We start from the raw sequence: 24,005 nt of genomic DNA, 5'->3' as shown, positions 1-24,005 counted from the left end.
GTTATTCTGATCCATACAATGGTCACCTAGATGACTGTAACTTGCTCTACATGGGCCTCCCCTTATCCCTGCTCCAGAAACTGGTCCAAAATGCAGCTGCCCACGTCCTTACACAAACGCCTTGGAGCACCCATATGACACTGATCTTTTGGCAGCTGCATTGGCTCCCAGTTGAATATCAGCCATCCACGTTCTGGGTCCAGTGTATCTGAGTATACCGCCCAAGGATCTTTGGGTGATCCTTGGCCCCAAAGAGATGCGTCTGGCTTTGACCAGGACCAGGGCCTTTTCAGTTCTGGCCCTGGCTTGGTGGAACAAGCTCCCTAACAAAATCAGGGCCCTGGCCAAACCCTCTGAGTTTTTCAGGGCCAGTAAAATGCAGCTCTTCTGCCAAGCCTTTGGCTGATACCAGCGCATCTTTGGCATGCTATACCATAACAGACTGATGGGCCTTCCCCATATACACCCCCCATCTCTTCATGGCAATATCATTAACTGCTCCCAGGTAAGGATGGGCGATTCGGATTCGGAAACGCCCGAATCGGCCGAATCAAGGCCGATTCGGGCGTTTCCGAGCCAGAAACGGTCCGATTCAGACCTCTGGCTCCCCCTAGCGGTCCGAATCGCCGGGATTCGGCGATTCGGGCCTGCCGAATCGATTCGGCCCGAATCGATTCGGCATGAGTCGGAGACTTCAGGCAGCCGTTGCCTGAAGCCTCTCTGCTGTCTGCCTTTTTTTTTTTAAACAGTATTTTTTTGCCGCCTAAAATGGCGGCGGGGGGAGGGGGAGTGAGTGGCCAATCAGAATGCCTGTAGCTTTTCAGCTCAGGCATTCTGGCCACTCACAGAAGACTTTTTATTTTTAAATCCCCTTGCTTTGTAGCCTGCCCGGGAGGAGGCTACTTAAAGCAAGGGGCTGCTTGCTGGAGCTCACTTTGAGCTCTGGCTGGCTGGCTGGCTGTGTGCTGCTCCTAAGCTCCTGCTTGGTTGAGCAGCCTGCCTGCCCTGCCTGCCTGCCTCCTCTCCTGGGTGGACTTCTGGACCTGGCTGTGGACTCTGCGCTGGACAAGACAGCAATAGTTTGTTTTAGGGGTTTTTTTCTTCTGCTTTTCTATTTTTCTCTATTTCCCCCCCCCCCTCTCTCTCTCCCTCTCTCTCTCTCCTCTTTTCAAAAGTTTTTTGCCTTTGGGTTTCTGTGGTGTCAGGATTGTAGAATCTCTGTCATAAATTAGCTTGAGTTCCTCCATGTCAGTTATATTGCTTTATATTGTTTGGCGCCTGCTTGCCCCAGGCCCTGTAGTTTTGTTAGCTATAAAAGTGAATAGTGTTGTTATGTTAACCTTATCTTGTTGTGGGCTCTTGGGAGTGTTGTCACCTCTTCAAGGTTGTGAGAATGAAATCCTGTTTTCTTTACACATATGTCTTTTCTCTTGCTCCCCCCTCCCTTGGGAACTGTCAAGCTTTGGGCGGGAGAAATGTATTGATAAGCTGGGGCAAATCTGAACTCTGGTCAGATTTGACTTTTCAGTCCCTTGCGTATAGTACTTTTCAATAAAGCTTTCTTTTATTAAGAAGCCTGTTGTGAGTTTCCTGTACGTTTGACATTAAGTCAAATCTCACAACTCCTTTCACCTGCCAACATGCAGGGCGAAGGAAACACTTTTACAGAGCAAGGAGAGGGTCTGGATTGGGACCTCTCCCAGGGCGACGGGGCCGGTGTGGGCCCGTACAACTCGGGCATGCTCAGGGCCGTGGAGGGAGCGACTCCTGGGCCTGCCGATTTTTTGGAAAGGCACATCACCGAGCGCAGGCGTTTATCGAAGTATGACCGCCCAACAGGGGATGAGCAGTGGCCGGATCAACTAGGAATGCCTAGCTACGGGCTGGAGCCCGCCGGTGAGACGCAGGACCTGCAGTACAAATTGGACAGGGTGACCAATTGGCTACAGGACCTCTCGGGTCGGCTGGATCCGGAGGAGCAACGCGAGACACAACGCCTGCTGCGGGAGGTGCACGGCGGTGCACGCGAGCCTAGTGGCCGGAGATCGGGAGGTCTGCCCACCCTGCGGGAACGCGAGGAGGCGGCGATGCAGGCAGCGATGCAGGCGGCAGCGGAGGCCGAGGCGGCAGCTTTGGCAAGAGCACAAAGGGAGGCCGAAGACGGTGGTCGCGAGGGCGCAGGAGGCGCGGGTGCGGCGGAAGGAGCCGGGGCGGCGGAAGGCGCTGGATCAGCGGACGGAGCGGCGGCGGCAGCAGCGAACGTTGTGGGAGCGGAGGCGGCGGCAGCGGCAGCGGCGGCGCGAGAGTCAGCGGCAGCAGCAGCGCGAGCCGCGGAGGCGGCGCGGGCCGCAGCGGAGGCGAGAGCGGAGGCAGATGTGGGTCGAGGCATCGGCCGTGGTGCGAGAATCCCGGCCCCGGCGGATTGGGGCCAGGGAAGACTGCCTCCCCACCTCCGGGGAGTGGAAATGCGGAGCACCTACAAATTCAAGGCTAAATTTTCGGGGGATCCCACAACTTTTCCTTCGTTTCTGGTGCACCTCCAGGCCTACATGATGGACATGGGGTTCACTTTTCATAATGATGCCGAGCGCGTGCGCTTCGTAGGGGAGGCCCTGGAAGGAAAGGCAGCAAAATGGTTCATGGACTTGTACCGTTACAACCCAAGGGCCATCCGCAATTACAATCACTTCCTGAGATCCATGCGCCAGATGTACGTGGAACCGTTCGAAAGGGAGACAGCGGAGAAGAAGCTCAAGGCCCTGAAGCAAGGGAAACTGTCGGTGGCCGAATATGCCAGGGAATTCAAAGAGCTTTCCTCATCGGTGCCGGACTGGACCGAGCCCCAACGTGTGCTCGCGTTCGTGGGGGGTCTCTCCGGGGACTTGTCCAGCAAGTGCCTCCTTTTGGACGACCCCCTCACTGTGGCTGGATGGGTCCAGCTGGCTGGGGAGATGGAGAATCATCTGGAAAGGGCCGCGGTGTTCCAAGGGCTGGCAGGGAAGGCAGGAGCAAAAACCTCTACGCCAGTTAAAACCAAGCCGAAAGCGAAGTTGGAGCCGACCGAGCGCACCCGGCGCATGGAGAAGGGGCTGTGCTTGGGTTGTGGCCAGGCTGGTCACTTCCTCGCGCAATGCCCCTCGAAGGCAGTGGCCGGTGCAAAAGCAACGGGCAGCACTCCGCCGAAAGCTTCACCCGCCAAGAAAGCCGTCCCGAAGAAAAGTGCCAAGTCTCTGCTGGTACCGGCCGGCGCAGCAACCACTGTGGAAGACTCGGAGGAGGGCAGTGGCCAAGATGGCAAAGATCAAGCGGAGGAGCAGTCGGGAAACGAAGACGGTCTGCTGTAAAGGCGCCCCGCCAGCAGGCCTCCGACAGGGGCAAACGCGTGGTGAGTGATTCCCCCCTGATACTCCTACCCGCAACCCTCTCCAATCCCAAATCCGGGAAGAAGGTGGGGGTCCGCTGCATTGTGGACTCAGGGTGCACCCAAACTTTAGTAAGCCCAGCACTGGCCGAGACTCTGGGGGTGGGCAAGGTACCTTTGGGTGAGCCCCTACCGATCACCCAGCTGGATGGGAAGTGCGCTCCCGGGGGGGAAGCCACCGTAAAGACGCGCCCGATGGACTTGGACGTAAAGAAACATTGGGAGCAGATTCAACCCCTCGTAGCACCCCACTCGGCATTCCCATGTGTCCTGGGGCTGGATTGGTTGAGGGAGCATGACCCTACGGTAAAATGGAAAGAGGGAACAGTGGAGTTTTCCTCTCCCGGTTGCAAGCAGCACGCTCGGCCCCAACCCCCCCTAAACGATCGGGTTGTGGCTGCGGTGGGGTCCATGGGGGAAGTGACTCTCCCTCCGGAGTATCGAGACTTTGCAGATGTGTTTGCGGAGGCTGAGTGCAACCAGCTTCCCCCTTACCGTAAAACTGACTGTGCCATCGAGTTAAAGAAAGGGGAGCCCCTCCCAAAAGCCAAACTTTACTCAATGAGCCCAAGGGAGATGGCAGAACTCAGGGAATTTTTGGACAAAAACTTAGCCCGGGGGTTCATCAGACCTGCTACTTCACCCCTGGCGGCCCCGGTTTTGTTCGTGAAAAAAAAAAGACGGGTCACTACGCCTCTGCACGGACTACCGAGGGCTGAATGCTGTTTCTACATGTAATGCCTACCCGTTGCCGTTAATCAAAGACTTGCTTGGTCACTTGGGGAAGGCACGGATTTTTACAAAACTTGACTTGAGGGAAGCCTACTACCGGGTCCGGATAAAAAAGGGGCATGAATATTTGACTGCTTTTAACACCCCCTTGGGCCAGTTTGAATACACCGTCATGCCGTTCGGCCTCGCCGGCGCTCCGGGCGTGTTCATGAACATGATAAATGAAATTATGCATGATTTATTGTATCAGGGGGTGTTGGTGTACATTGATGATATTTTGGTGTATTCTGAGGATGTGGGCAAGCATGCTGAGTTGGTCCGCGAGGTGCTCCGCCGCCTGCGGAAGCATCAGTTGTTTGCTAAACTTTCAAAGTGTGAGTTTCACCGAGGTGCGGTGGAGTTTCTGGGTTTCCGGGTCTCCCAAGCAGGGATTGAGATGGACCCAGGCAAAGTGCGGGATTTGTTGGCTTGGGAACCTCCCCGCACGAGGAGGCAGTTGCAAAGTTTCTTAGGATTTGCAAACTTTTATAGAACATTCATCCCCAGTTTCGCCAAGGTGGCACTGCCTCTCACTGACTTGTTAAAGACAAAACAGGGGGGAAAGTCGGCAAGCCCCACTCCAGTGGACCCCCCAGTGTCAGGACGCTTTTGAGAACCTGAAAGTGTTGTTTACCTCTGAACCGGTGCTAGCCCAAGCCGACCCCACCAGGCAATTCACCGTGCAAGTAGATTCTTCAGACGTAGCAATGGGGGCCGTGATCCTACAAGAGGGGGAGGATGGGAAATTGCACCCGCTGGCCTATTTGTCAAAGAAATTTTCCGGGGCTGAAAGAAACAGGGCGATTTGGGAGAAAGAGGCGGCCGCAGTTAAACTAGCCTTATCCACCTGGAGACATTGGTTGGAAGGGTCCGCAGTACCCTTCGTAGTGTGGACAGACCATAAAAATCTGCAGGCGCTCAAGCAGCCCCGCTCGCTCTCCGCGAAGCAAATGAGGTGGGCGGAGTTTTTCTCTAGGTTCAACTTCTCTCTCAAGCACCTGCCAGGCAAAATGAACTTTTTGGCGGACGCTCTTTCGCGCTTGCCCCAGTACAATAGCAAGCGTGACCCATTGGTGGATACTGTTTTTACCCCCGCCCAACTGGGAATGGCCGCGGTGACGCGCAGCCACACTAAGCAGGGAACGTCAATCCCGGGTGGGTGGGTTCAGAAGGAGGTGTTACAAGACTCTGAATTCAACTCCCTCCGCCCCGACCTGACTGAAAAGGGGGGTCTGTTTTTCAAGGGGGAGCGGCTCTATGTCCTGGGGGGAGCGCGCGGAGACGTTTTGAAACTCTGCCACGATGCAAAAACCGCTGGACATTTTGGGTTTGTGAAAACTCTGCACCTGGTCAGGAGACATTATTGGTGGCCAACTTTGCGTGGTGATGTGGAAAAATACGTGCAAGGATGCCCCACGTGCATCGTCTCCAAACCTGCCGGTGGGAAGAAAAAGGGATTATTGCAGCCCCAGCCCACCCCCTCCCGCCCGTGGACCGATGTCACCATGGATTTTATCACGGACTTACCTCCCAGCCAAGGGAAAACCGTCATTTGGGTAGTAGTGGATGCATTTTCCAAGCAAGCCCATTTTGTCCCTTGTGCTGGCCTGCCCTCGGCGGCCAAATTGGCCTCGATGTTTGTGACCCACATAATACGCCTACATGGGATCCCGGGGCGCGTGCTCACGGATCGGGGCCCCCAGTTCGTTGCCAAGTTCTGGCGGGAGCTCTTGAGACTGTTGGGGGTGGAGCAAGCCTTAACTTCGGGCTACCACCCGGAATCGAATGGCCAGACTGAAAGAGTGAACCAAATCCTTGAACAATACCTGCGCTGTTTTATTAACCACCAGCAAAATGATTGGGTTGCCCTGCTGCCACTGGCTGAATTTGCCTATAATAACGGGGCCCATGCCTCCACGGGTGTGTCACCTTTTAAGGTGGTGTACGGTACTGACTTGGTGGCGGCCCCCACCTGGGAGTTGAGCTCATCCGAGGCCCCTGAAGTCACCAAATGGGCAGAGACTATTAGTGCCGGGTGGCCAGTGATCGTTACAAGCCTAAAAGACGCAAAACAGGCTTTTAAAACCCAGGCAGATAAGAAACGGGCACCTGCGCCTGCGTGGAAAGTGGGAGACTTGGCTTATTTGTCTACAAAGAACTTACGTTGCCAACAAAAGTCCAAGAAACTCGGCCCCAAATATGTGGGGCCCTTCCCGGTTGTGAAACTTATCAATGCTGTAACTGTAGAACTGTCTTTGCCAAAAACTTACAGGAACGTGCATCCAGTTTTTCATTCCAGCCTGCTGCGGAGAGCCCCTGCCCCGGACGTGTGGCACCCCCCACCAGCTACACCGGTGCCAATTTACATCGATAAAGACACCCACTATGAAGTCAACCAGATTCTGGACTCTCGTGTGCACAAGGGTCGTCTCCAATATTTGGTTGATTGGAAGGATTTCCCCTCAGGGGGCAAGGAGTGGGTTGAGGCTGCAAATGTAAAAGCACCCCGTCTTCTCCGGGCGTTCCACCGAGCATTCCCCGACTGCCCTCGCCCTGTCGATGTGGGCTAGGAGGGGGAGGGGAGTTTTTTTTAATGTGGAGGGATGTCAGGATTGTAGAATCTCTGTCATAAATTAGCTTGAGTTCCTCCATGTCAGTTATATTGCTTTATATTGTTTGGCGCCTGCTTGCCCCAGGCCCTGTAGTTTTGTTAGCTATAAAAGTGAATAGTGTTGTTATGTTAACCTTATCTTGTTGTGGGCTCTTGGGAGTGTTGTCACCTCTTCAAGGTTGTGAGAATGAAATCCTGTTTTCTTTACACATATGTCTTTTCTCTTGCTCCCCCCTCCCTTGGGAACTGTCAAGCTTTGGGCGGGAGAAATGTATTGATAAGCTGGGGCAAATCTGAACTCTGGTCAGATTTGACTTTTCAGTCCCTTGCGTATAGTACTTTTCAATAAAGCTTTCTTTTATTAAGAAGCCTGTTGTGAGTTTCCTGTACGTTTGACATGTGGGTGGGGGCCTGGGGGGGGTTGGGGAATTGTGTTTGCTGTTCATTGTGTTAACTGTTTGCTGTGTTGTTTTTTGTTAAAGTATTTTGGGGGTGGGGGTTGGGGCTTGTATTTTAAAGTTGCCTTGTTTCTGATTGTTTGTTTTTTTTGGGGGGGGGGTTGGTTGTTTTGGGTTTTTTTCTACAGGTTTCCTCAGTTGCCACCTTTGGGCTTCGTGCCCTGGGTGGCAGCTGGTTGTTTGATAGGTGTGTAGGTGTTTTTTTGGTGGGGGGCTAGTTTTAGTTTAGTTTGTTCTTTAGTTTAGTTTAGTTTAGTTTAGTTTGTTAGGTTGTGTTTGTTAGGTTGGTTTAGCTTAGGGCCTTGCAGGGCCAGTTTTTGCCAGCCACCTTTGGGGGAGTGCCCTGGGTGGCTGCTGCTTGTTTGTTGGGAGCTGTTTCTTTGGTAGAGTTAGCTTGTTTGGTTAGGGCCCTGCGGGGCAAGTTTTTCTTGGTGGCCACCCTTGGGGGAGTGCCCTGGGTGGCTGCTGGTTGTTTGCAGAAGCTGTTTGGTTGGCCTAGGCTAGGCTTGGTTTGATTTGGCAGTTTGGGCCTTGCAGGGCCACTTTTGCTTGGTTGCCACCTTTGGGAGAGTGCCCTGGGTGGCTGGCAGCTGGTTGGTGTTTTGGGGGATTGTTTGTTTCCTTCCTGGGGGAAATTGCTGCGTTCTTCTTGGGGTGTCCAATTAGTGACCCTTTAAATAGGCAGTAAAATCCATAGTGTTAGGAGAAATTATAAAGTGCAAATAATTTTTTAGAATAGATAGTTTCTTTCCTAAGTAGCCAGATAGGATTTTTATAAGAGAACAGTGATTTGGGTTTTAGGTTGAAATTGTATTTTCTTGATAGTTAAAAAAACATTTAAACCAGCAGGGGCTGTGCCTTATTGAAGGCCAGCTTTCCTGGTAGAGACAGGAATTGATTTAGAGGCCAACAGGTTTAGGGGTTCTTCTTAGCAGATCAGGTGGGGGCTTGGTGCACAAATCTGCTCCAGCCTTCCTTCTAGCTAGTAACACTCAGGTAGTTTAAAACACTTTAAAAGTCTAAAAAGGTTTTTTTTTACTAATTTTTCCCTGCTGTAGGTTAGGTAGGGACAGTTAAACTTAGCTAGGACCAGACAGGTTCCTTTAGTTTAACAAAAAAAAAAAAAAAAGGGGAGAGAGAGAGAGAGAGAGAGAGAGAGAGAGAGAGAACAGGAAAACTCCATAGAAGTTAGGTCAGCTTAGGGTCTAAAAAAACTAAACAGGTAGCTGGTGGGAGGGTTTTTATAAATGTCAAGGTTTCCTTAGAAACAAGTGTTAGGGCAGTTAGTGGTAGGGCCTCAAATTTCCCTGTCTCTTAGATTACAGACAGTTAGTAGGAAACGTTTGTCCAAGGGAACATGAGTGGGAAGAAGGAAGGTCAGGCTAGGGGCCCTGGGGGAAAGGCCCTACAGAAAACCAGAGGGGTGGAGGGGAGTGAGAGGGGGAAGGAAGTGTCCTTCCCCCCACCTGAGAAGAGGCCTGTCTTGGGTCGACCTTCCACCACTCCGACCTCTGGCCGGAGTGGTGCAATAAAGAGTGTCCGCAAGGGTCTCTTTATTGAGGCGGCTGACGGGGCGCCCCCTTCTAAGGTGCGGCAGGCAGGGGTCTTTGCTGGCACTTCTGCGGGGCCTGCTGATCAGGCAGCCCCTCGTGCCGCTCCTTTTGCAATTGAGGCATGGGGGCGTCAGGAGGAGTTGCCTGATCTCTCCCTTGGGGTGAGCCTTGGGGACATGAGTGGCTTGTTCTTCATGTCCCCAGGCATCACCTCGGGGGTGCAGAGAGCCCTGGAGGAGATGGCTGAGGGACTGGCCCACCAGTGTACTCCCCTTTCTCCTCCAGGATCCAGCAGGCTTCAGTTGGGGGGGGACACAGGAGAAGATGGAAGAGGTGGTGCAAGAGGGAGAGATGCCCCACCATCTCGACCCCTTCCCCCTCTCTCACCTCTTTCTGTCCCCACCTCAGGACACGGTGTGTCCGGCCCGAGCTCCTCACAGGAGGCAGCTCAGAGGACTTCGCAGGCTGCAAGCCAGCCTGCGTCGTCCAAAGGCTCCAAAGTCTGGAATTACTTCCAGACAGTGGAGGGAACCCACCTAGCAGAGTGCCAGCTCTGTAGGCAGAGGGTTAGCCGTGGAAGGCAGGAGCGCCACTACACGACTAGCGGCCTCATGAACCACCTGAAGAGGCACCACCAGGCTGTCCTGCTTCAGGGGGAGAGACAGGCTGGCAGTGGGGTGCCTGTGCAGGCACAACCTACCAGCACGGGGCTGGAGAGTCTCCCTGGGACCTCCACCTCGAGAGCTCTCCCTAAGAGTTCTGCTCAGGGGGCGGGTGGAGTTAGAGGGAGGCAAGCGACCATGGTGGAGATGCTTGCCCGAGCTGGCAGTGGCATGCCAAAAGGGGGTTTTGAGGCAGGGTGTAGGGCCGCGAACCATGACCTAGCTGCGCTCATGGCCGTGGGTGGGTACCCCTTTCGTCTGGCCGACGACATGTACTTCCACCGACTATGCCGTTGCATATCCACCTGGTACACGCCTCCTAGTCGTACCACGATTAGCAGGACAGTGTTGCCCTCTCTTTATAGGGCAGCCAGGTGCTGCGTGGAGGTAGAGATGTCCCGAGCTTCAGGGACCGTACACTTCACCTCGGACATATGGACGTCATGTCATGCGCAAGATGCGTACATCTCGCTGGCTGCGCATTGGTGGGACATACGGGAGGTGCTGGGTGGGGTTGAGCCTGTTAGGCAGGGTGAGGGCTGCCGGGCAGGCTATCGCCATGCCTTGCTGCACATCGAACCCTTCGATGTGCGGCACACGGCAGACAACATCGAGGGCATCATTTGTAGAATGGTAGATGGCTGGGTAGGCAGTGGGACGGGGGTCACCAAGGGCTTCTTGGTGACAGATGGTGCCCTCAACATGACCAAGGCGGTCAAGGGCATGGGCCTGAAGCACATCTCCTGTGCGGCCCACCTTCTCCACCTCGTGGTTAAGGATGCCCTTGGGATCGGCTCCAAGGGAACCGGTTCATCCGCCGAAGCCATTGACTTCAGGCATCTCATCGAGAAGTGCCGGAAGATCGTGGCGCATTTCTCTCACAGCTCGTATGACGTCTCGAGGCTGGAGAGAAAGCAGGTCCTGATGGATGTGCCGCAGCACTGCCTTATCAGAGACATCAGCACGCGCTGGAACTCCACCCGCGCCATGCTTGAGCGCTTGGTGGAGCAGAGGAGAGCCTTAGACGCCCTTGTCCAGGAGACGAGGATGTTTATGCCTGGGGAGTGGCTCACCCACCGAGAGTGGGAGATCATTTCTCAGACCGTGGAAGTGCTTGGGCCCTTCAGGACTTCCACGGAGATGCTCTCATCTGACACGGCGAGTTTGGGTCTGGTCGTGCCCATGGTCCACAAGGCCCGTGTGGTGCTGGCCCCCTTCCTGGACCCGGCTCGAGGACGTGCAGACGTTGTTCCAGCCGTGCGCGCGCTTGCGAGGAGGCTTCTGAGAGGGCTTGAGAGCCGCTTCGAACCCCTCTGCAAGTCTGTGACATATAGGCTCGCCGCCATGTGTGATCCGCGCATCAAGGGCAGCTTAGCAGAGAGGGAGCGGAGCCTTCCTGAATGGCGCGAGCTCCTCATTCAAAGGCTTGCCTGGTGGAAGTCCAAGGAGGCTGAGGTGTCAGGCCAGGCAGGGGAGGAAGGAGCCAGCACGTCCGCTGCTCCTTCCCCCCCAGCCTCTGCTGGCACATCAGCCACTGCGGGCCACCCTAGCGAGAAGGCTGAGCAGGGCAACTTCTTGCTGGGGTTCCTCCAGCCCACTCCTTCTCTTGAAGGCAGCGGGTGCCCGAGGGAGGACAGTGCGTCTGGGATGGTGAGGGCTTACCTCGGTGAGCCCCAGGAGTCCGAGAACGCCTGTCCCTTGAGATACTGGGCCAGGATGGAGGCGGTCTGGCCAGCCCTCTCCCGTCTGGCCCGTGTCTACCTTTCGTGCCCGCCAACGAGCGTCCAGAGCGAGCGGGCATTTTCTCATGTGAGCAGCACCGTCTGCGAGTATCGCTCCCGCCTGGCGCCCGAAAGAGTCCAGCAATTGGTCTTCCTCAAGGTCAACGTGCCGGCTCTTGGCCATCCAGAACTATTCTTGGAGGAGGACTGAGGTGAGCATAGAATTGCTGTGACTGCATCCCAGAGTCTGTTCTGGGTGGCAGGGTTGAAAAACGCTCGCCCAAGGTAAAAATTCAGACAGGACCAGTGCCCTGGCCAATCTAAATTGCCCCCACCCCCCACACAGAAATTCTGCAAACACCAGAGGGCCAGAGATCAAATCTGGGTCCCTCAGTCATGCCACCCATTTTGAAAACTTTTCCCAGATTTGTCTTTTTGCTGCTGCCAGGGCTGTTCTCCCAGAACAGCTCTGCCAGGGCTCTCTCAGGATGTGGCCTGAGTAGAGCAGTTGGGTTAGAGGTGGTTTGAGGCGGTGGCCTGTTAGGTTGTTGGATTCCCCACCAGTGTCCACTGCACCGTGTGTGGACTTCTGGGGGGGGGGGGATGTGTCTTTTTGCTGCTGCCAGGGCTGTTCTCCCAGAACAGCTCTGCCAGGGCTCTCTCAGGATGTGGCCTGAGTAGAGCAGTTGGGTTAGAGGTGGTTTGAGGCGGTGGCCTGTTAGGTTGTTGGATTCCCCACCAGTGTCCACTGCGCCGTGTGTGGACTTCTGGGGGGGGGGGAATGTGTCTTTTTGCTGCTGCCAGGGCTGTTCTCCCAGAACAGCTCTGCCAGGGCTCTCTCAGGATGTGGCCTGAGTAGAGCAGTTGGATTTGTGGTGTTTGAGGGCGGTGGCCCAAGCGTAGGAAGGGAAAGGTGAGTGGAAGCTGCTTTGATACACCTTTGGGTTGTGAAAAGCAAGTCTTCCTCTTGCTTTGTATTTGTTAGAGGGGGGAGGCTGGATGGGAGAGCCAGTGATGAGTCCACAGCATGGATGGAGCATCCAGATTCGCCTCTGAGCTCCTCCATTTGATTTCTGAGGCTCTCCTGGGTTAGTGCGTAGGCGCCGTGAAGCTTTACAGCTTCACTGGGGGTTTCTGGGGGGATCTCCAGGTCTCCCCTGGAGGTTGACATCCCTGAGCCACTAGTGTTCCTAGTGGTGCAGGGATATCCCCCCCACAGGCCAGTGCAGGGCCCCCCTCTCCTCTGCAGGGGAACCCAGGTGAGGACTCAGTGGACCTTATTGGTTCTGCAGTTCTCACCTGGAGGCTGCTTAGGCTGCCAGCCACAGGTTCCCCTGCACCTGGGAGAGAGAGTCCCTTCCTGGCCTCAGTTGGAGCCAATGCAAGTCAATGTCTCCATTGACTTGCATTGGCAAGCCTTCCCCTGCCTTCCCCGGGGGCTGGGAGGGAGGGGGTGCAACTTGCACCCCTGAAACGTCTTGGGGATCTCAGGGAGGGTCTTCCCTGAGTCCCCTGAAAGTTTCAAGAAGATTGGACCACGGGGTCCAATGCTACGGGCTCCCAAAGAGGGTGCCCCTATCCGCTCCATTGGTTACAATGGAGCGTCAGATTCTTTAGGCTGAACATGTTTCTCCATAGACTTCTATGGGGGATGTTCCTTGGGAGCCCCCAGGATGGGACCCCCTGGTGCAATCTTCCTGAAACTTGCAGGGGATGGAGGGAAGACCCCCCCCCAGAGCCCCCCTGCAAGTTTCATGAAGATTGGACCAAGGGGTCCCCATCCTATGGGCTCCCAAAAGCGTGAGAAAAAAATGATTTCAGCAGGTAAATTGCCAATTTCCTTGTTCTGTAATCATTTTTTTCTCACGCTTTTGGGAGCCCATAGGATGGGGACCCCTTGGTCCAATCTTCATGAAACTTGCAGGGGATCTCTGGGGGGGTCTTCCCTCCATCCCCTGCACGTTTCAGGAAGATTGCACCAGGGGGTCCCATCCTGGGGGCTCCCAAGGAACATCCCCCATAGAAGTCTATGGAGAAACATGTTCAGCCTAGAGAACCTGACGCTCCATTGTAACCAATGGAGCGGATAGGGGCACCCTCTTTGGGAGCCCGTAGCATTGGACCCCTTGGTCCAATCTTCTTGAAACTTTCAGGGGACTCAGGGAAGACCCTCCCTGAGATCCCCAAGAAGTTTCAGAGGTGCAACTTGCACCCCCTCCCTCCCAGCCCCCGGGGAAGGCGGGGGAAGGCTTGCCAATGCAAGTCAATGGAGACATTGACTTGCATTGGCCCCGAAATGCCCAAAACGATTCGGGAGGCTCCAATGCAAGTCAATGGGTTCCATTGACTTGCATTGGCCCTGAATCGGCTCGGACAGCTCCGAATCGATTCGGGAGCCTTTCAATGCAAGTCAATGGCCTCCATTGACTTGCATTGGCCCCCGAATCGATTCGGACCGGTCCGAATCGGTCCGAATTGGCCGATTCGGATCCGAACCGGTCCGAATCGGGCCGGTCCAAACCCGAACCGGTCCGAATCGAGCCGATTCGGATCCGAAACGGTCCAAATCGGGGCCCCAATGCACAACCCTACTCCCAGGTAACCCCTGGGGCTAAGGAGGATGGAATTATATTTTATCAGCTGGATGTTTATTTTTTACTGTTTATATTTTGATAGGAATTTTTTTATTATTTATAGTTGTTATGTTGTACTGTAATATAAAAATATTTTAGCCACCCCAAGAAGCAAGTGAGGGATGGGATAGAAATTGAAAATAAATAAATAAGCACCGAAGAAGGAGGCATTCCAGTCATTCCTAGCCATCAAGACACTTCTGCAGGCTTTGAGAAATCATGGAGGTGATGTCAGCAGACCACACCTTCCTGCCACATCCCCAGAAGTCACATGTCACTGGAAGTGACACTTACACTGGATGCGACAACACCAGGTAAGCACGGATTTGTTTGGCCACGGCCCCTTCCCTTCCCACCCCTTCCAGTCTCATCACTGGTCATTTTGGGAGGGGAGGTCAGATTGACATGACCATATATAAGCAGTGGTGGCCAAACTGGGGCTCTCGAGATGTCTATGGAGTCTAGAAGAGCTACAGTTTGGCCACCACCACCTTACATGGTCATATCATTCGATAGTTTTAAAAAAAATTGAAAAATATATTAAAAATTTATTCACCTCCATCTAATCGGAGAAACCCATCCAGGGACGTCAGGAAACCCCATGATTTCACGAAAGCCTGATCTAGAACCAGCAGTATAAAGATACAGATGGAGTGGTGATGCTTTTTGCAGATTTCCCAAGCAACAGAAGGGATGGGGGAGGGAGTCAGCTCTGATGGACAAATGTGATCATACATCTGGGAGGAGGGGAGGGGGCTGCAACAGTCCACCCCATCATGGTGGTTATCTCATAGAATAGCTTTGTTTCAAGTTGTTCTATGGGCAAAGAGGACCCTTTCCCGGCCCTAGGGAAGCACGCCTAGCCTCGACCAGGGCCAGGGCCTTTTCGGTCCTGGCCCCCACCTGGTGGAATGAGCTCCCGGGTGAGCTGCGGGCCCTGTGGGACCTTTCAACGTTCCGCAGGGCCTGCAAGACGGAGCTCTTCCGCCAGGTCTATGGTTGAGGCTGGGGCTGCTGTGGTACATCGACTGCTCTCCCCCGAGCTTCTTCTTGAACACCGTTGACCTCCTTCTCCTCCACCCCCCCTTTTTTTAGGAAGGGGGGTAGGAAGGGGATCTTATTATTGTGCTGCCATGCTGTGACATTTTAAAGTCTTTTAATGGGAGTTTTAATGGGGTTTTAAGACACTGTAACCTGCCGCGAGCCATTTGGGAGTGGCGGGAAATAAATCTAAATAAATCTAAATAAATCTAAATAAATCTAAATAAATCTAAATAAATCTAAATAATAATAATAATAATAATAATAATAATAATAATAATAATAATAATAATAATAATAATAAAAGTAGGCTTGCTTAGCAGCTTGACTCCATTACAGTGCATGCTGTTTTGGAGTTGTTGGTGTGAGTCTGTCTGCTCCGCTCCACTCAGCAGGTCTAAGGTTCCAGAATATGGACTGTTGCCTGCCTGACCACCTATTATGACTCAATTTCATTCTAAAATATTTAAAATAATTATTTCAAGGGTCCTTTGTGAGTGTGTGAGTGTGTGAGTGTGTGTATGGGGGGGTGCGGCCTGGTGGGTTGGGGTACAGGGGAAGGGAGGGATGGGATCTGATCTTTAAACCTACTCTTCATTGGGTTTGTGGTGCTGTTGTGATAGTTTGAGCTTGTGCCATCTTCCTTTCCTCCTGGTCTGTGTTTGGGGAGACATTCTTTTATGCTCTTTACTAGGGGCAAAGCCCCTTGTCTCCAAGAATACAACGGGCGCTAGAGCTTGGCAGTGGGAAGAGGAAGGGGAGGAGTGGTCCAGTCTGTAAGGGCATGGGGTTGAATGTGTGTGTTGTGTGGGAGGTTGTGGTGGCATGGTGGCAAATGAGGGCATGGGTGTGGAGAGATGGGTGTCAAGAACCTGTGGTGTGAAATGTTCGTTGATTGTGGGAGAGGACTGACCTTTGGGAATTGTGGCATAGTGGTTACAGATGAGCTTTCCAGAGCCATGTCCTCAGATATATGAAGGGAAAATCAGACTGGAGACTCTTCTTAGGGGAAGATTACATGGCAACCAATTCCCCCCAGTTCTGCGTCATTTCCCTTCTTGTGTGAATTAGGCCACATTCACTGAAATGCCCCTCTGCCCTAATACACTTGGGGTAGTCACAGTACACAGGTGTCTACCCTGTTCCTTCTGTCTCCCATACGCCAAAGAATTAATGGCCACAAGTCTGACATCAAAAACCATAACATTGAAAAACCTTTAGGGGAACACTTCAGCCTTCCAGGACATTCAATAAAGGACCTGAAAGCAGCTGTTGTATTACAAAGGAACTTCAAGAACAGGCTAGAAAGGGAGATTGCAGAAATGCAAGTTATTACAACATTCAATACTATGGCCCATTCCGCACAAGTTAAATGTAGCAGGAGTGTGGCAAATTGTAAATGCTACTAATTTGCAGTTCCGCAAGATGTCACACACAATCTGCCACACTCCTGAAACAGTCCCGCGAAAAGCGCTTCGTTGTAGCGCTTAAAGAGAAATCGCCAAAAGTGGATTCACCCTCCAAAAAGCGCTACAGTCTTGCTAACAATCTGCAACAGGAGCTAAAAAGTTCTGTGCGTTCCCATTGTTGCGGTTTCAGCAAAGTCCCTCCCCCTGGCTCTCTCCTCTGAACTTCCGGCGAAGTGATCGCCATTTTTTTTTCTCGGAACAAGTGGAGCCTTCATTTACCCAGTGAGGCTTCTCCGGCTGCAGTCCCTCCACATAAGTGCTTTAAAACTTCCCTTAGTACCCAAGCACAACACAGCCCCATTTGCAAGTTCCCTTTATTTTCGGCCGAAAAACGTGCCCGTGCGGGGAGGGGGGATTTTTCTTTTCAATCGGGGGAGCATGATAACGATGAATCGCCAGCTCATACACCAGCTGCCAGCTAGATGGGTCTCTACGTTAGGGAGAATCAAGGCATATTGGTTGCGCAGAAAAGCACAGAAAAAGCACAGAAAAAATCGCTTACTTTCTAGCGATTTTTGACGAGACAGGAAACCTGTGGGAAACGATTGAAACGCTACTGGATTCCACTACAAAGGCAGGTATGCGTAATGCTGAGATAGCACTATTAAAAATAGCGTTTCCGCTTTCAGGGACCAATTGGCAACATTGGTCTTTGTGTGGAATGGGCCTATGACATACCCAGGACTCAATAGGGACAAAGGTTTTTATCTCATTATTCATGCTTGTTGTTGTTGTTAGGTGCGAAATTGTGTCCGACCCATCACGACCCCATGGACAATGATCCTCCAGGCCTTCCTGTCCTCTACCATTCCCCAAAGTCCATTTAAGTTTGACCTACTGCTTCAGTGACTCCATCCAGCCACCTCATTCTCTGTCGTCCCCTTCCTCTTTTGCCCTCAAGTGCTCCCAGCATTAGGCTCTTCTTCAGGGAGTCCTTCCTTCTCATGAGGTGGCCAAAGTATTTGAGTTTCATCTTCAGGATCTGGCCTTCTAAGGAGCAGGCAGGGCTGATCTCATCAAGGACTGACCGGTTTGTTCGCCTTGCAGTCCAAGGGACTCACAAGAGTCTTCTCCAGCACCAGAGTTCAAAAGCCTCAATTCTTTGTCGCTCGGCCTTCCTTATGATCCAACTTTTGCAGCCATACATTGCAACTGGGAATACCATAGCCTTGACTAAACACACTTTTGTTGGCAGGGTGATGTCTCTGCTTTTTAGGATGCTGTCTAGATTTGCCATAGCTTTCTTCCCCAGGAGCAAGCGTCTTTTAATTTCTTTGCTGCAGTCCCCATCTGCAGTGATTTTGGAGCCCAGGAAAATAAAATCTGTCACTACTTCCATTTCTTCCCCATCTATTTGCCAGGAATTGAGAGGGCCGGATGCCATGATCTTCGTTTTCTTGATGTTGAGTTTCAAGCCAACTTTTGCACTCTCCTCCTTCACCCGCATCAACAGGCTCTTTAGTTCCTCTTCACTTTCTGCCATTAGAGTGGTATCATCTGCATATCTGAGGTTGTTGATATTTCTCCCTGCAATCTTGATCCCAATTTGTGACTCCTCTAATCTCGCCTTTCTCATGATGTGCTCCGCATACAAGTTAAATAGGCAAGGCGACAGTATACAGCCTTGCTGAACTCCTTTCTCAATTTTGAACCAATCAGTGATTCCATGTTCAGTTCTTACTGTTGATTCTTGACCTGCATATAAGTTTCTCAAGAGACAAATAAGATGCTGTGGTATTCCCATCACTTTAAGAACTTGACACAATTTGTTGTGCTCCACACAATCAAAGGCTTTAGCATAGTCAACCAAGCAGAAGTTCTTCTGGAACTCCCTAGCTTTCTCCATGATCCAGCATATGTTGGCAATTTGATCTCTAGTTCCTCTGCCTCTTCGAAATTCTGCGTGTACTTCTGGAAGTTCTCGGTTCACATATTGCTGGAGCGTAGCTTGTAGGATTTTGAGCATAACTTTGCTAGCATGAGAAATGAGTGCAATGGTGCGGCAGTTTGAACATTCTTTGGCATTGCCCTTCTTTGGGATTGGAATGTAAACTGACCTTTTCCAATTCTGTGGCCATTGTTGAGTTTTCCAAATTTGCTGGCATATTGAGTGTAGCACTTTTACTGCATTGTCTTTTAAGATTTTGAATAGGTCAACTGGAATGCTGTCACCACCACTAGCTTTATTGTTGCTCAGACTTCCTAAGGCCCATTTGACTTCACATTCCAGGATGTCTGGCTCCAGGTCAGTAACTACCCCATTGTGGTTATCAGGGATGTTAAGCTCATTCTTGTATAGTTCTTCTGTATAATTTTGCCAACTTTTTAAAATCTCTTCTGCTTCTGTGACGTCCCTACCATTTTGGTCCCTTATCATACCCATCTTTGCATGAAATGTTCTCTTCATATCTCCAATTTTCTTGAAAAGATCTCTGGTCGTCCCCATTCTATTGCTTTCTTCTATTTGTTTGTACTGTTCATTTAAGAAGGCATTTTTATATCTTCTAGCTTTTCTCTGGAATTCTGCATTCAGTTGGGTGTATCTTTCTCTTTCTCCCTTGCCTTTCACTTCCCTTCTCTCCTTAGCTATTTGTAAGGCTTCCTCAGATAGCGATTTTGATTTCTTGCACTTCTTTTTCTTTGGGATGGTTTTAGTTGCTCCCTCTTGTACAATGTTGCGAACCTCCGTCCATAGTTCTTCAGGCACTCTTTCTATCGGATCTAATTCCTTAAATCTATTTGTCACCTCTACTGTATATTCATCGGGAATATGACTGAGGTCATACCTGAGTAGCCTAGACAGGCACTTTTAATGCTTTTGAGCCTCCCTACCTTCCCTCTGCTGGTTGCTCTCCTGTAGCTCACGCTAAATAGGTTGGAGAATCCATTGTATGCGATTCCCCAACTAGTGCTTTAAAATGGAGAATGCAGCAAGCAGTTTGCTGCCCAGATGCTGGATATTCGTGGCATGACATGGAGGGGACAGAATATAACGACTACATAAGGTAAGCATTGCACTACATTTGGCAGGGCAGTATAGAAATCAAATAAATAAATACATTTAAAGGGTGTGGAAATGCCCTCAATGTTACCTGAGTATGTTATTTCTTATTATGATTGTTGAAAGTTGCTGCTACAGTTAACTGAACATACTATATCATGTTATGATAATTGATTATGTTAAAATGTTGACACAATTACCAAATAATTTATCCTGTACTGTCATTCACCTAATGTTTTTTCTGTAAACCACCCTGAACTGCAAAGGAGGGCATTGTATAAATGCAAATAAGAGACAGATGATAAAGATGCTCACCCTCCTCTGGATACCATCAGGTTGACTTTGATTTTGTAGGACACAAGAATCCCAAGCACTTCCTTGTCCATTCCAGGTCTCAGACTAAAGAGTGGGAGAATGAGATATGTGGCATTTAAAAAGAAAAAACTGAACCTAATAAAGAGGATGAATAGTAGGCAATGATGGAGAGGGAAGTGATTTATCTTACATGGTAGTAGAGGCCAGGTTTGTGTCCTCATGCTTGAGTTTACCATCCAGTGCCAGACCACGTTTTTCACGGTTGTTGGTTAAGGTGGGGGTCACGGAATAACTTTTGGAGAAAGTAGATTCAGCAGCCACATTCTCACTAAAAATGCGAAGTACCTGTTAAATTCTTATGCTAGTGGGATACTATACACTAGCCTTTCTCAACTTTTTTGCCATTGAGAAACCTTTGAAACATTCTTCAGGCACTGAGAAACCCCATGTCATGAACCTCAATTCATGCCCGTTAGTTTCATTTCCCTTTCGTTCCCAGCGGGAGTCTCTTCCGTTGTTTTATCAGTCTTCATTTAGTGGCCTTGCTTGGACAGCCTAGTCTCAACAAAGCTGTAGCAATATAGATTTAATTCCTAGCCATCTGGCAATCCTGTGAACCCCGGCACCTTTGGTGCCCTCTCGCTCTCCTGTCAAAATGCCTTAGTGCCTCTCCCTTATGGAGAGGACCCTATATCTGCTTTGTATTGCCTATTGCTCCTTGTTATTATCAAGATCTTTGCTTAGGAAGATCTTGGCTTGCTTTAGCATTCTGTGGGCTCTGTTCAATAAAGCTCTCTGTGGATTTCAACTGACTGTTGGATCTTGGATGTCTCTTTATCATGGACTCTGCAGGCTTGGCTCAGCCTGATTCCTGACACCCCAGAAGTGTAGTGATCATATAGAATATGATTGGGAAGCAAAGCTGTGTACACACTCTTCCAGGGCCCCTCCCATCCCCATCTTCTCTAGGCCCATCATTGGACATTGGGGGGGGGGGGAGGCTAACATGACCATATATGGTCATATCACCTGATAAATATTTAACAAATGGAAATATATTAAAATTAATTAACAAATTGAAAATATATGTTTAAAATTAATTAATCTCACCCATTCAGGAAACCCTTCCATGTCTGTAAGGAAACCCCAGTTTTTCCTGAGACCCTGGTTCCTGAGACCCTGGTTGGTGGCTCAAGAATAAATGGCTGTATGTTAAAAGAGGATGGCAAACTATACTTTCATATGTATCAATAATTATTTGGTTAGTTGATTGTCTTTTTTTCTTTATAATTTAAGCGATGGGAATTGAGCACGTACGTTTCAAGATAAGAATGGATTGTGTTTTTGTATAGATTAATGATTACTTTGCTAGCCGGCTGTTTCCTTTTTTTCTCTCCATTTTTTTGTAAACTTAAGAAAGACAGCAGTAACTTAGGTTAGGACTAACATGCAATAGGAACTGACTATATATTTCTTGAGATAATATCAGATTATACTATGTATGGTATACACGCATAGACGATGTATAGTGTACTAATAATTATTTATTAGCTGGTCGTTTTTCTTTTTCTCTCTTTCACCTTTCTGTAAATGCTTTACATAACAACAAACAATAAACAATAAACAAACAATAAAATTTCAGGAAAAAAAAAGAATAAATGGCTGCGGTCTTATTAACGCCAACAACGAGTCAAGTTTTCATTGGCGTAAAATTCCACCCTGAGAATCAATGCTGTTTTATTTTCTGGACTCTTTCAATGATGTTTTAATTTTTCTGTCAAATGTTTAGAACTGCTTGTTTATGGGGTTATAATTTGCTGAATTTGATGTAGGGTGACTTGTATCCAACCATTCCTTTCTGAAGACTGTTCCCCCTTCCCACTTAAGGTCCTATTCCTGACATTTTGTTCACCCATGGGGGGCTTGTGAGGGGGAAACTAACTCTGGTAAAATATCTCCCACTTACGTTATCTCCTCAGAACACACAATCTTTGTATATTTGTCCAATGAATAGAGAACCACATCTGTTGTTTGCTCAACTAAGCAGAGAGGAAAAAAAGGAGGGGGGGGGGAAAGCAATGACCAGAAAGTCAAGAAGATATTATACAACATCAGTTCTTTTTAGGTTAATAAAACCTAACAGAGAAATGGTGACCTCTTATGAGCCTTCTAGCTATTAAACTAACTTCTTTTCCATCATATCTGCTATCCATTTTATCTACTAATCTTCTACCTCAGCAGAAGAAGGATGTTTTCTTCCTCAAATAAGTACTAGAGCTTGACTTGATGGTACAATCTCTTGAAAATATTGGCTAGCAATAAAATAAATGCAAGACTAGCAGTAGAGTAGGTGCAAGCTAAAAGCCTTTAAGACTTTAAATGGCTTTAAGAAGTGAAAAATTGTGGGGAATTTAGCTAGAATGAGAACTGCTCAGTATTCAAATTCAAATTTATTTAATACAGCACTGTGGCCAGATAAAACAGATAGCGAGAAAAAACATTTCAGAGTAGAAAATTGCAAAATCAGGGAGCCAGTACAAAATTTAAAATATATAAAATTGTATGATTGGTGCGTACATTATAAAAAATGCAGTATAATTTACCACCACAGTTTGAGATGCAAATAACATGGCAGACAACAAGAACTGTTTGTGCAAGAAGCCTTATCACAAAATGTGGAAATGAGTATGAAGGACAAGAACAATATGTAGTGGAAGATGCGTTGCAGAACAAGTTAAAACAGAAAGAAGAAATTACTTTTTGTTCTATATATATGGATTTACCTGCACCCACCGTGTAAACAAGTTAGTCACTTGTATTGCAAATGTTTTGTAGTTATTGGTGCCCCTCACCTGATATCTTGATTTTCTTTATAACTTTGCTGGTGGTGTTGTTAATTTTGACATTAACTCCAATGGGATCCCCATGGTAATAAATCTGAAATAACAGTGGATCATGAACAAAGAAACATGTACTTTCATACCATGACAAAATAGCAGCCAATAGTACTGGAAAAATACATTTTCTGCAAAACAAGATCACTGTGGACAAGAAACAAAGATAGATGTTAAATACACACAGTTTATTACAGGTGGTATATACGTGTATTGCTATTTTTATATCGGTTTTTATTGGGGCTTTAAATGTTGTATGAGCCTCTTGTGGCGCAGAGTGGTAAGGCAGCAGAAATGTTATTTGAAAGCTCTGCTCATGAGGCTGGGAGTTAAATCCCAGCAGCCTGCTCAGGGTTGACTCAGCCTTCCACCCTTCTGAGGTCGGTAAAATGAGTACCCAGCTTGCTAGGGGGTAAACGGTAATGATTGGGGAAGGCACTGGCAAACCACCCCGTATTGAGTCTGCCATGAAAATGCTGGAGGGCGTCACCCCAAGGGTCAGACATGACCCAGTGCTTGCACAGGGGATACCTTTACCTTTACCTTTAAATGTTGTAACTCACCTCAAGCTTCCAGGGAGAGGCTAGTAATAAATCTAATTAATTAAGTAATTAATTAAGTAATTAATTAAGCTAATACTAATACTAATACTAATACTAATACTAATACTAATACTAATACTAATACTAATACTAATACTAATACTAATACTAATACTAATACTAATACTATGCAAGCAATTGTGTAAGGGAGATTTAGGGGTCTCCCTGTCTCCACTCTCTTGGGGTGAGCTGGACTCAGGCTGCCACACCATGGGTTCCACCATATGCAGAGAGCCAACAAATCTCACCAGACCCAAATGTTTGGAAATAATTGTATTAAAAGATATTTTAAAGCTACAGAAAGCTGGAGTAACAATACAAGTACATTGTGTGACAGAGATTAAAATAAAAATGAACCCTAACTAGTCTAATCTCCCCCTATAGCTGGGGGTCGAACAAGGCCAGTCTAATTTCTTTCAGATAATGCTTTACCCAAAGTGTGACAGCAGAATCCTTGCAAATGGAAGTCAGGACTTGCAATGAGGCTGCTCACCCCCAAAATAATCGCTATTTATAATTAGCAAAACATTTTGATGTGCCAGAGCTGGGGCAATTGAGAAGACCTAATGAGGCAACTCTGACCAACTGGCCCCAATAGCACTCAAGTGTAATGAGGCTAGGCAGTCATGAAGATATATGGCAGGGAGTATATATGACAGGGTTGTCACCTTTCCTGACACATGCTGTGTTAGTGTGGGACCAAACACCAGCCTGTCTTCACAAATAGGTTTAAGGAGAAGGCATAAACATACATTTAAAGCAAAATACTGTAATGTACAGTAATCAAATGAAGAGATGTTACATGAGCTGAAAACAGTAATGAACTCTAGAAAAAGTTGGTCAGACACACAAC

At 49.3% G+C, this 24,005-nt stretch overlaps 1 protein-coding gene across 1 annotated transcript in view; it reads right to left on the bottom strand.

Annotated features, from left to right (window-relative positions):
• ARR3 (arrestin 3) overlaps positions 1–24,005 on the bottom strand; it is a 90,954-nt gene that overhangs the window by 19,302 nt on the left and 47,647 nt on the right. The window contains exons 10-13 of the mRNA XM_077307992.1: positions 22,509–22,593; positions 21,623–21,695; positions 19,847–19,984; positions 19,657–19,740 (exon numbers count right to left, since the gene is read on the bottom strand). Of these exons, the coding sequence (XP_077164107.1) occupies positions 19,657–19,740; positions 19,847–19,984; positions 21,623–21,695; positions 22,509–22,593 (380 nt within the window). The remainder of the gene's footprint in view (positions 1–19,656; positions 19,741–19,846; positions 19,985–21,622; positions 21,696–22,508; positions 22,594–24,005) is intronic.

The sequence above is a fragment of the Paroedura picta genome, chromosome 13 (genome assembly GCF_049243985.1).
Source record: "Paroedura picta isolate Pp20150507F chromosome 13, Ppicta_v3.0, whole genome shotgun sequence".
NCBI classification, from domain to species: Eukaryota; Metazoa; Chordata; class Lepidosauria; order Squamata; family Gekkonidae; genus Paroedura; species Paroedura picta.
Note: the sequence above shows the minus strand (reverse complement) of the source record. Positions and strands in the feature narration are given on the sequence as shown.